The sequence below is a fragment of the Cololabis saira genome, chromosome 2 (genome assembly GCF_033807715.1).
Source record: "Cololabis saira isolate AMF1-May2022 chromosome 2, fColSai1.1, whole genome shotgun sequence".
NCBI classification, from domain to species: domain Eukaryota; kingdom Metazoa; phylum Chordata; class Actinopteri; order Beloniformes; family Belonidae; genus Cololabis; species Cololabis saira.
The window spans coordinates 30,862,826-30,875,785 of NC_084588.1; the positions used below are offsets into that span (position 1 = coordinate 30,862,826).

At 39.7% G+C, this 12,960-nt stretch overlaps 1 protein-coding gene across 5 annotated transcripts in view; it reads left to right on the forward strand.

The window, feature by feature from the left end:
• nfat5b (nuclear factor of activated T cells 5b) overlaps positions 1–12,960 on the forward strand; it is a 43,540-nt gene that overhangs the window by 24,469 nt on the left and 6,111 nt on the right. Inside the window, exons 1-11 of one of the 5 annotated variants that reach the window (XM_061743267.1) lie at positions 669–728; positions 4,057–4,182; positions 6,486–7,092; positions 7,994–8,180; positions 9,162–9,352; positions 9,576–9,748; positions 11,179–11,313; positions 11,420–11,472; positions 11,972–12,110; positions 12,545–12,619; positions 12,761–12,864. In XM_061743267.1, coding sequence (XP_061599251.1) covers positions 4,125–4,182; positions 6,486–7,092; positions 7,994–8,180; positions 9,162–9,352; positions 9,576–9,748; positions 11,179–11,313; positions 11,420–11,472; positions 11,972–12,110; positions 12,545–12,619; positions 12,761–12,864 — 1,722 coding nt within the window. In that variant the 5' untranslated portion in view covers positions 669–728; positions 4,057–4,124. Of the gene's footprint in view, positions 1–668; positions 729–4,055; positions 4,183–5,891; positions 7,093–7,993; positions 8,181–9,161; positions 9,353–9,575; positions 9,749–11,178; positions 11,314–11,419; positions 11,473–11,971; positions 12,111–12,544; positions 12,620–12,760; positions 12,865–12,960 lie in introns of those variants that run through there. The other 4 variants (XM_061743278.1, XM_061743251.1, XM_061743259.1 and 1 more) reach the window with 4 other exon arrangements.

The window sequence follows — 12,960 nt, forward strand, 5'->3', positions numbered from 1 at the left end:
AATGTTATTGTTAGTAGTGGGAGTTGACAAAAAGATAACAGGTGGTGACATTTTTCACAGACAGTTAAGATTGCATCAGTGTAATGCCTGTATATTATGTACACCCCTAGTCATTTGAGTTTGGATTATACGTATTTTTTCCATTTCTTCGTTTTACTCACATTAGCTCGCGAGAGACGCAGAAGCTCAAAAGACTTGTCCCCTGATCTGTGTTGCTATGGTGTCCCTGGCAGCCCTTGTGTAGGCTTGGCTGTAAACATTTCAGGGTTGTTGTACATGGTTTGCTGCAGGTGGGTGCCCTTTCACTTCTTTTCTTTTGCTCCCTGCTCGGATTAATCTCCAAATGCGCTGCAAAAGGTGAGCTTAAGCATTTACTCCTAATCGTATCTTCTTATGCATTGTTCTGCTAAATTCAGGCAATCCACTTTGCGTAACAACGAAGGCACAGTTCTTCAACAAATAGGTTATAGTACTGCTCTCTTTCTGCTTGATAGGTTTCCACATGACAATACCACTAACCTGTTGAGCAAGATGTAGCACAGAAAAGGGTCTGGAGCACAATAAACAAGACAGGGAGAGAGGTAGGTGGAGTGGAGGGGGGGTTGAAGGGAGTTTAATCAGTCACTCAGCCAAAAACCAGCGCCACGCCCCAGGTGCCAGGGTTAGTAAGAGCAAGCAGCAGGAATGTGAGGGAAATGAATGGGAGTGTAAGTCCTGCCATTCACATGGTGAGTGCCTTCTTTTTTCACTTTTAGCCTGCACTATTTACTAAATCAACATTTCACAATGTATGTTAAGGTTATAAAAAGCAAAAACACTTACCATTAAGCAGTATTTCTGCTGCGCTGTTGTAAAGGTAGCTGGCGTTTTATCTAACTACGAGAAGAGGGAGCTAATTTTGTTCAGTTCAGTTGATATTTAGCATGGTGTGTTAATGAAGTGAGCAGACATGGTCAAAACTAACCACATGGTGTCAGTGTGAGTGTTTCTGGTCAGGTTTTAATCTGTTATTATGATTATCACAGATGGACAGAAAATGAAAGGTTTTCCTCTGTGGTCAGTGGTCTGCACAACATAACTGTAGTCTTAGAGTAAAATCAAAACATCACGTGGTGTGTGTGTGCGCGCTTCTGTGTGAGTCAATACACGTTATTTCCCAGCGAAGAAGGCAGACTCTTTTTTATTTTCTTTGTATTTGCTCCTGTGTGAAAGGGACTTTGTTGCCACATACAAATAAAGAGTTCCACTCCGTCTGGTGGAAAGGAAACAAACATGCAGCAAAATACGAATTTGGTTTTCTGTCTCCAAAAGCGTCATATAGGGACTGTGGAAACACTTTGAACAGGCCAGCCAGTGATTCGAGACCACTGCTCTGAGAGGAGAGTACATATTTTCTGTCTGTGCGGTTGGCAATCTGTTTACTGGAAGGGCTGCTTGCTCGGAGCACATGTTGCTGCATGTGCAGTCGTTCACTGAGCCCCAAGAAGACTGTGGAGTTAAAAGTGTAAATGAAGGGGTAGTGAGAGTTTCTGTGGCCGCGGTGGGGGACGTTTGTGTGCATGTGAATGTCAATGCGTGTGCTATTTTGTTTGGAGAACATGGCAAATAAGCAGCACTGCTACAGTAGAATCCTCTGTGCATGTGTGAGTTCAGAGGGAGTTACACAAGATTGCTGGTTTGAGTATTAAGCTCTGTTTATGGGAACCAGGTTTCCCTGTGTTTTCAAAAGTTAATTGTAAGAGACTGAAGGGCTTTGGGGATGAAGATCCAGGGGCTGGTTTCAGTGCGTCCCAGGTTTGTCTATTGTACACAGTGAGTGGTGACAATGGGAGGGTTAAGTATCTGATATACATACCAAACCCTGGGACTCAGCTGCAAGTAATTAAAGCTGGCAGTTGGCAGAGAAGAGAGTCAGGCGACTGTAATGGCTGCCCCAAGTTCATACCATAATATTTGGATGATGAATCGGGCTGCTGGTAAAAGTGTTGTCATGTTGTTGACCCAAAGCCAGCCCCCCAACCCACCCCCCTCACATCTATGGCCGGCACGGAGGGAAGAAAATTGGCTTTGTGTAACCCTACCACAGCTTTTGATTTAACCTCTTCTCCAGCTTGTTTGATTCAGTTTGTTTTCATTCCTTCACGAGGTGTATTCAGAGCCCTTTGTTGCTATTATTAGGCTGGGGTAATGAACGATGACATGTGAGGGCATCCCTGGTAATGGACGGTGAGGTTGAGTTTACTGGAAACTGTGTGGCATTGAAGTACTCAAGAAAAGAATAGCATGTTGTTTAAGTAATGTTTGCAAATGTAAACTAAAATAACCAATGGGTACAAATAAAATGTATTTAAAATGAATGATTGATTGATCGGCAGATTATATTTTGATCAGGTGTTTCCTTATTGTTGTTTCCATGGTGCCATTTTTTCAAAAGTCTTATTATCAAAAGTCTCATTTTTGTCAACATTTTAGGTGACATAAAACAAAGATAAAACTAAGTCATTATTCCAAATTATTAACAATTAACCTTAACTGTTACATACAATGAAGTAAAAATCACTTTTCTTGTGTCTGAAATTTCAACTCAAACTGGTAGAGGAACAAAAAACCTGATGTGCTAGAAAGAAAACACAATCAACTTACGTTGCTAGGGGCAGTATTTGGATATAATATTTTGTTTATTTCAGTGAACCATTCTCACACAACCAGCTCTGAGTACATCTACCAAGCACCCCCCCCCCATTTTTTATTTCCACCCAACTTTAAATCAGGTTGCCTTCCCTGAACATCAGGCATGGGAAAGCAATCTTGTTTTGGTTTGTTTTTCTTTTTCATTGTTTTTTTTTATTTTCATGAACTCTGCTATTTAAGGGAAACATTTTCATCAGCAGTTATATACTTTACTTTACTGAAAATGAAATGAATCGACAATGCTCTTTAATGTTTTGTATCCCAAACAAAATGAAGCCCAGGGAGACTGACCACCAGGGATGTCCAGGGTTTGTTGTGCTTGTTTGAGACGGAGGAATTATCACACCATTTCTGACTAATCTATTAACTGACCGCTGGCCCTTACATTAACTTTCTCATTTAGCATGAACTTTTACCAGAAAAAGAGCTCAGTACCAAATGTCAGATCAGGGAAAGCAAGTATTTGAGAATAAAAGCACTACCAGTTTGGTGTGTGGTACTATGACCTACCAGGCAAAGTACTGCTTGAGAACCATATTTGAAAGTGGTTGCATAAAACCTCTTCTAGCAACAGATGAGACTCTGTGACATCTGCTGAACTGCCCCCAGTGATGTTATTTGAATGCTGCAAGTTTCAAAGTGGAAAAAAATCTGTCTTCCCAGTTAAGACAAAAACATTTGTAGTCCTCTTCTCATCTGTGTTTGAGGTTACTACCACGAGGCTGTTATCGTCTCTGGGTAAACACGCCCAAATCCTTGAGTGTTGAGGGATGTGTAGTGGCACAGCTAGTGCAGACATCAGGCTCTGACAAGTACGAAGGAGTCCAATAAAAAAGAGACTATCAACAGGTACAAATAGACATGTTTTTAACAGAACAATTGTAAGATAGTGGAGTGCTCTCAGTATACAAACAGAATTGTTATCATGTGCTGTGCTGTGTAATTCTCTTGACTAAAGTTAAAGTTCAGATCTTATCATAAAGCATGCGGCTACTGTTTTTTTTTTTTTAAATAAATACTGCCACCATTTAAAGGACAGGAGATGTGGCATTATTCCCACTAAATCGTACCTGCAGATTGTGGTTATTCCTTTGCTGTCTTACTAGATCCATTGCCAATGTTGTTATGGATATGTTTATAACAATTGTGGATATTTGGTGGTACAAAATTCAACAAAACTGGATTTCAAAGATTATAATACAAATAAACACAGTGGTATTGGGTTGTTCTCATATTTCCTCTCTGCAAGCTGTTCTTGAAGTTGATTGGAGCCATGTTTATATTTTTTTCCCCAGAAAAACTGTGTTCAAGTTCTGTTAGTCACTTTTTAATTGCTTTTATTGGTCTCCCCTTCTTTCGCAACAGAGTCGGTGTATGACTTTCTCCCCAGAGAGCTTCAGTTGCCTTCTTCCAGTCAGCAGACCCAACAAATCATGAGTCAAACGAGCGGCGGAGAGGCCGGGCCTCTCCCTTCAGCTCCTCTAGCGTCAGGTAGGATCCTGCTTCTCTTACCTGTACCTCTGTTAGCTGGACTGGCCTTCAGTTCAGTTCCGTTCAGTTTAATTCAATTCAATTAAACATAATAATGCTTTATAAAAGCCTGATTGGAAATTATAGTCAGTCAGTATTGTAAAGCCACCTAACCCATAAACCTTAACGCAAGTAAATACACGCATGGAAAGGAAAGCCTCTCAGACAACACGCCTGCAGCTCTATGATCCTCACATGTGAGGGGAAAAAAGCTCAAGAAGGAAGTTCATGTCACTGAATTCAAGACAGGACAACATGCCTGCTGCATGTTCCTGCTTGTCGTGATCTAACATGATATTACTATGGTGTTGCCTCTTGCAGCAACAAACTGCTCATGTGTAGGATATGCAGGCAGTACTGTGCTGCAGCCATTTGCCAGTGTAATTAATGCTTTACTATTCGTTTACTATATAACAAATAGTAAAGGTGGGATTTTACACCCTGTGCATGTGAAACACGCACAAAAATGTTTTTTGCATGTTAAACACAGCAAAGCATCGTTAAAAGGTGTTGGATAACTATATTTATTGACCATTTCACAGCTCCAAGGAGGAGCTGTTGTTCACGAAAGAGCATTGTGTCATTAGACAAATATAGTAGTCCAGAAATAAGACTTTGTGACTGATAAGCTGTAAAACATCCCCCACTAGGAGATTTTATCATTATTTTTTCCGGTGTGAAAATGAATGTTTAGAAGTGTTAGACTATAACGTAAAACAAGGCAGAATAACAAAGCAAGATGACTGTCTGAATTATTTAACAGAAATCACATTAAGTGTCCAAAGACGGCATCGTGGCAATGCTTTATCGTGCTTGTTGTGGATACAGTCTTGTGTCTATTTGCTTTCTCTGAGGAGTGAACGCTTCTCAAGTTGTCCAATGAATAAATATTTTAAAAGAAATCATGAACAATTAAGGATGGTGCAGAGCTACCAAGCAGGCAAATCAGGCAATGCATTCTGGGCTCACAAAACTCAGACTTTTCTGTACGTCAGAGCTGTTGTTTGTCAATATGCACCATTAAACCACAGTATCAACTGGCATGAAATGGATTTAACCTTACTGTTTAATCCTAAAATGCTCCCAGTCCTTACACGTGGTCTCCTTTGCTTTTGTCTGCATGCAATGCATGAAGACCAAAGAAGTCAACAGCTGTGTTCAAAAATGATTGACACTGCCTCTTTTTCCAGTCACTCAAAAAACTAATATATGTATAACATTTTGTTGTGTTGTTTTCATTCAGCAAATAGAGACAAGTTGGACCTTATTTTTTCTGCAGTTTTGAGTTTCTTGGCTTGTGATTGTATGTGTTTTTCAGTTTTTCATACTTTCTCAAAAATACACCACCTTTCTGTTTTCTATGTTTTTTTTCCTATCTGACTGCGTGTTTTGCAAACTAATGGGTCACCAAACAATCCAGATTATCCGCAGCAGTCCAACTCATTTTTTTTTTACAATCTCCAGTTTAACCACCCTTTTCCCCCCCACTCCTCTTCTAGTTCCTTGTAACTACTTGGATGCACACATGTCAGCATGCTGGAGCAATTTTTTTAAACTCCTGGAGGTGGGGTGGGGACGGTATTCATCACATGATTTTTTTTCTTCAATCTGAATCAATTTTTACTGTACAGCTTTTATTGCTCATTCGCTGTCTCATTTTTATATTCCAGGAAGTTTCCTCTGAAGCAGGGAGTGTCTGCATATAAAATGGTCTGCAGTTCTCTGCTTCATAGGTCAGAAGCTTGTTTTCTTTTGTCTCTGTGGCTACGTTCAGTCCCCAAAATTCACTTTTGTAGCAAAAAATAAAATAACAAACAAACTAAAAAAAAAAAAAAAAGAAGAAGAGCTCCATTAATTGGGATGCCTCTTATTTTACATATAATTGCTTTGAACTACCCTCTCTTTTTCATCATATTTGCAAATTTTGGAGCAAGAACAACATGCTAGGGATAATGACAAATTAACTGAGTCGTTAATTTTTCTTTTTTCAAATTAATTCAAATACAGATAAGTTGTACTGCTCTTCTCTGATCTTGTTTTTAGCTACATCGCTACTGTGCTTTACATACCCCACGTGTGCAGACACTCACATACAAGATCTAATGAAAAATAAGAAATTTTATTTGGATGCAATAAAAAGATACTTCAAGAAGAGAGAGAGAGAGAGGAAAAAAAAAACATAACTAGTTTTTGCTGCTTAAATGGGGCTGCTAGCCAGCACTGTTGAAATGCCTGTATTCACTGTCTAATTATTTACACTGTAGATGCCATGTCCTCTTCTCTGACCACGGAAGGGCCTCGCAGTGCTTTTTCCACCTGTTCTAGCTCCACCATGCATTCCACCCCCCCAGCCAGTGACCAGAACCCAACTCACAACAAAAATGTGGATCGGGAGGACGCCAGGGGTACCAGAGTGGTACCGGAGATTGTTGGAGCAGATAACGGGAATGGGAATGGCAGCGCTGAGGTCGGAGGAGGAAGAGGGGCTACATCCCAGGATGCACAGCCGCATCATCCAGTGACGCCATCTAAGCGTCGCACCATTCTCAACATCTCCCCACCTCCACAAGACCTCTTGGACGATAGTCGTATGTCCTGCCAGGATGAGGCCCCCCTGGACTCGGAGCAGAGTAACAGTATATGGATGGATGACTCTCTGTCCAACTTTAGCGTCATGAGCACTTGCTCTTACAATGACAATACAGAAGTGCCACGAAAGTCCCGTAAACGTACCCCTCGCCAGAGACCCGGAATTAAGACTGTGCCTGCAGTGGAAGCTAGCATGGACGTGTTCGATGCCGACAGCGCCAAAGGTCCACACTTTGTCCTGTCGCAGCTTGGCCCAGACAGCAAGACTGGACCGAAAGGAAGGTTTGTTCTTGATTTAAAATATTCTCATCTGCATTGACTTTCTGGATTCAAATGATAATCTCCACACAATGCTTTTTCTCGGGGTTGCCAGAAGAACTTATGTTGATGAATAAGAACAAAAAATGAACTTACCGGTAATCTGCATTTATTATTAATCTCTTTTTTTTGCTTTTTAAAATAATCATTGTAGCAAGTTACTCTACTTTCGGGCCCCGCTTGTTAATGTATTTTCATCTTTTTAATGTTGTTTGTTGGTAGATGCCTTTCAAAGTTCTCAAATAAAAAGTATTCAGGTCTTTCTTTTATCTTAATATTGTGTTTATGGCCTTAAATGATCTCATTCAGCACTCATCTGATTGTCAGAGTAGGTATTATCTGAAAAATTACATATTGACAGTCGAACAGATGGAAATCTTTAACAAACTATTCTGGCTCCAAATTTCCCACCACCGTTTGAGTGAAGGAGAGCGGTTAGATCAGAGGGGAGGGAGGGGCAGGATACTGAAGTACAAACAATGGTCAGCCACAGTGAATCACAGAGCCTCTCTCAAAGACCTAGGATAAGCAGAGCAGATTAAATAAACAGATAACTCTGAACATTTTAAGAGCTGGGGTTAGAATATGCTTGGGTGATGGAGGGCCTCTTAACTCTGCATTGCTCAGAGCACCATGGCAACTTCAGAGTGTTTTGACTATTGTAGCAGTGAGAACAATTGCAGAGAGCTGTTGACAGATATATATACACAAATATTTAATATTGATAGGGGTCATGCAGCGTGCTGCCTTTTTAGTTGTAAGATTTTAAACAGCTTTAGAAGATGCGAGCTTGCATGCACAATTGTAAAAATGCTGTATGTTTTTAGAACTGGAGGCGATTCGCTTAAATCAGTGTTCATTTCAGCTCCGAGGATCCTCAGACACCGAATCAGAAAGGAGGAACTCTTTCAATGCAGTTCCCACAGAAGTGTGAGGGGAAGGACCTGAAGATCCTCGTCCAGCCAGAGACTCAGCACCGAGCCCGCTACTTGACTGAAGGCAGCAGAGGATCAGTGAAGGACCGCACCCAGCAGGGCTTTCCCACTGTCAAGGTAAAACATGACAATGAGCTTTGTGGTAAAGTAAAGTTTGCCTTTATTTAGGTTTATGTTATTGTTCATGATGTTGTTTATGATTTACATTATTAGCCAGAGGCTTTGAAATATTGGCATAAGTGTATAAACTTCTTTTTTACCTTTAGAGACACAGTGTGTCTCTACAGTGTATATATTTCAACTTATTTGCCCCAAATAAATTGAAATATATACATGCAGAGTCAAAAGATCCTATTGCGGCATACTCTATACATAGTTGGTTTGGATTCAAATGGAGTGTTAATACTGATTCCCAAGCAATAAGGAAAGATATTCCTGTTATATTATAACAGTATTATACTGTGATATTCCTGCCAGAGATTCAGCTAAGTCACATTACTTCAGTTGTTAAGGTGTCCAGCTATGGAGCTGTAGAAAGAAGACCAAGATGGATAACTTAATGAAATGAGTGTAATTTTGGTTATAACTGTGAAACAGCTGAGGGTTTTCTTATAAGAACCTGAAAGGGTGCAGAATACATTGTTCCGCCGGGATTTTTCATCCGCCCAGCCTGTTGATCAGATTATGTGGACAGGCGTACAAAGCAGGATTAGTTGGTAGGGTTGTAGTGTAAGTGCTGCAGAAGAAAGGGGAAAGATACAGAAAATGAAAGAGAAGTTAACAGCAGAAAATGCAAAACACTCTTTTCCTTAGATGAGCAGCAGGCATGAAACCTAATTAATTGGTAAGAGTAACAAAGTGAGGGAAACACATGGAAAGGTGGGGAAATGTTATTGGCTTTATGAGAAGAGGAGAAAATTGAAGAGACACAAGTACAGCTACACGATAACCATGACAATGTCCCAAAAGGCTAGACTGGGCAAAAAATTAGCAGTGGAAGTTTTAAAAAACTTGTCGTTCATAATTTTTAATGCACAATGTCCTTTTGTGTTGCATGTTCTTGTCCAGATAAACAATGTCTTATTATTCCTTGCACAGCTGGAGGGCGTGAATGAGACGGTGGTTTTGCAAGTCTTTGTTGGCAACGACGCTGGGCGTGTGAAGCCTCATGGATTTTACCAAGCTTGTAGAGTCACCGGTCGCAATACCACGGCATGCAAAGAGGTTGATATTGACGGCACAACTGTCATCGAGGTGACCCTTGATCCAAGCAACAACATGACATTAGCGTATGTACATTTTTTATACAAGTTTTTTTTTTTCATTTTTAATAAAAGTATTGCATAATGGTTACACATGAACTCTAAAGCATGTAAACACTTCATCACCTAGGAGGGAAATAACTCACTGAGTGGCATGTTGAGATTTATTCTTGTTACAAAAAAAAAAAGAGTTTTGTTATTAAAACTGCAAGTTGAAACAAGCTTAATCTTGGATGCTGTTCTGATTTAGGGTTGATTGTGTTGGGATCTTGAAGCTGCGTAATGCTGATGTTGAGGCCCGTATTGGTGTGGCGGGATCCAAGAAGAAGAGCACACGTGCTCGGCTGGTGTTTCGGGTCAGCATCCCTCGCTCGGACGGATCAGTGCTCACACTACAGACTCCTTCATCTCCAATCTTGTGTAGTAAGTCCGTTTACATTATTGCCTCTGAGACAGTTCTATCATATGAAATGAAAAAAAAAACAGTTTGTAGATGTTATGCTGCAATCTGCAAAGATTGTTGCAGAATTTGAAACGTAAACTTTAATCACATAAAGCAGCTGCGCCCGAATCCGAAAGGTTAAGTGGGAGAGACAGTTGACCTAAAACCTACTTAGTTAATGATTACCATTGAACTTTTTCAGGCCATGTTTCTCAGTTTTATTAAAACCAGAGGTCATTAAATAATTTCTTTTGATGTCAGCATTTGGAGACAGTGTGGAAAGATTTGATCCAGATTAGTCATTTAATAATGCCTCCAGTATGAGGGTGTGTTTCTTTCTTTTTTTTTTTTACAAACAGGAAAGACGCTTGGAGCCATAAGAAAATAACTGCATGTGGATTTAGGATAACTGCTTTGAGAATAGTCAGGGATGAAGAGAGGGAAAGGACAAAACAATAGAGGTGTCCAGACATCTATTGTTTACACAGAGCCAGTAACCAAGCTAGGGAAATGTCTTTCGACAAAACAAAAAAAAATAGTAATCCCCTTGGCATCTGTCTGCGTTTACGTATGTGGGTGTGCGTGCGTCCGTGCATGCCACACATGAGATGATGAAAAGGAGTAATAGTACTGTGGTTCAGCATGTTCTAGATTAAAAACATAAAAGAAGAGCAGAGCAGAAGGGCAAGCAGACTGGCAAGATGCCTGCAGACTCCAGGATGGGGACTATCAGGATCCCTGAGGTGGAGGTGGGGCTCAGCAGGTGAGAGGCAGGATCAATCCTGGGCAGGGTATTAGTCCACCACTGTATTAATCCTTAACTGGAAACTATAATGTTGCCGTGTGAAGTATTGAGAAAATAAATGAATAAAAAGTAAACATGACTAAAACCCAGATCAAAAACTGTTAGATATTTGGAAGAGTAGCAGAGACAGAGGTGGTTGAATTCTCCTGAGCATGTCATGAATACATGGGTGTATTGTGTTTGCAGCCAGGTAACAGATGAGGTGATGACATGACGTGCAGCATCAGCAGGTAGCACAGCAGGGCTCTCCCAGGCCGCTTGCAAAGAAATTATACACGAACCCAAATTCTCTTTGAAGGTAGCTCGTACATTTGACAGATTTGTCAAACAATCAGTTCAGTGTTTTTCATTGTCTTGCTGTATTTAGAACTAGTGTTTTTCTGTTTTAATGAACGTCTCATCAAAGTTGTTTCTTTTTTTTCCTTTACTACCTGTGTTTCCATGAACCTTTCATGTTTAAATACAAAAAATATGTGTCAGACTCCATATCATTCTGTGATTTTTGGGAAAAGGTGTGTAGAATGTGGGGTTTGTTTTTATTGTTTTGTTTTGTTTTGTTTTTAAATTTTAATGAAAGCAATGTGTTTCTCTCCTCCGTGTTTACAGCCCAGCCTGCAGGAGTGCCTGAAATACTGAAGAAGTCACTCCACAGTTGTCCAGTGAGGGGCGGAGAAGAAGTTTTTATCATTGGCAAAAACTTTCTCAAAGACACCAAAGTCATATTTCAAGAGAGTGTTTCAGGTGAGAAAACAACATTTCATCCACGTTCAAAGAATTCATTTTCATCCTATTTTAATCTCTTTTTTAATGTTTAATCTTAAAACGTCATGCCATCTTTCTGTTCCAGATGAGAAATCGTGGAAGTCAGAAGCTGAAATTGACATGGAGCTCTTTCACCAGGTGAGATATTGTATTCTTGTGACAAATGATTATTGGTAATGACTAATGAGACGAGCGGAGCGGTGCAGCCATTTCGGTTTTGTGTGGGGCTTTAGATGTAATCATCTTAAATGGCTGCTGGTTCAAAGGTTTGAGTAGTTTCATTGTTTTCTAACCTAATTACACTCAATCTTAGAGGGTATTCTGAGTGTGTCTTAACAGTCCACATTTAACCTTTGCCCATGAAATGGTCAGGAATGAGTAAGCTGGTGAATCTGTTTAGAAAATGTTCTCACCATGTTGAACCCTGGAGATTTCTTTGTATCTGATTGAGGTTTGTGTTATATTTTAATTCATTTGAGTAAAAGCATTTTTAAACCATCAATTGTTAATTTTTCATCTTTTGTCAGCTTGCATGGATCTTTACTTGGATTCATTAGTTTAGTTTTAGAGTCTTACTAATGTATGCATTCTTCATCACTAACTTTGTTTTTATTTTGTTTTCATGGTCATCCTCAAGAATCATTTGATAGTGAAGGTGCCTCCATACCAGAACCAAGCCATTACTGCATCAGTATGTGTGGGAATCTATGTGGTAACAAATGCTGGACGGTCTCATGATGTCCAGCCGTTTACGTACACTCCAGATCCAGGTTTGTGTAAGTCGGTTTCAGTTTTTTTTTCTTTTTTTTACTAATTTCATTGGCAGAAAATGTGAAGATCTAATCACAGCTTCTTTTTTTATAACCTTTTAATTACTTTGTGGTTTGTTATACTAAGAGAAGTCTTTTTTTGGATATTAAAAGAGGGTGACACATCATTCTACAAAAACAAGCAGTGCCACTGTTTTGACTTGATGCTCATCACTGTCACCTAGTGTTCAGTTGAATCATAGCAAGTGTTAAAAATAATTGATTTGCAAAGCTCTTACTGTCAGCAGCTGTCTTTACGAGAGAGTCTCTACACAGTCTCTTCGTAAATTGTGCAATCAACCAAGCTACTAAAATTACCCAATAAACTACATTTAGCTGCAATACTTTAAAAGAACATGGCCATCACACTCAATATTTACATTAATCTTGCACTTTTGCAGTGAAAAACGATGTTGCTGTCAAGAAAGAGATGCCCTCCCCAGTGAAGACTTGTTCTTTCGATGAGCAAATTAAAGGTAAGTATTTTTTTTAATTAGTAGATTAACCTTAAATATTTCCTTTAACCTTTTAGAAGTTGAATGAGTTCAGTCACTCAGAAAGCTCTGTGAGCCTCTCGTTTGAAAAGCTTTATTTCCTGCTTGCTCTTGCTCCTACAGTTGTAGACGGTGCCTTGATACCTTCCATGTTGCCTTTAGTGAAGAGAGAAGACATCACTCCGATGGAGGTGACGAGCAACCTTCAGTCGTCTGGAGTATTTAAGGTAAACTATTTTTGCCTCATTACTTACATGCTGTCCTGAAAACCTTTGTTTTTTGTAAATTACATTACCATTTGATCAAATTAAATTCACTTTATT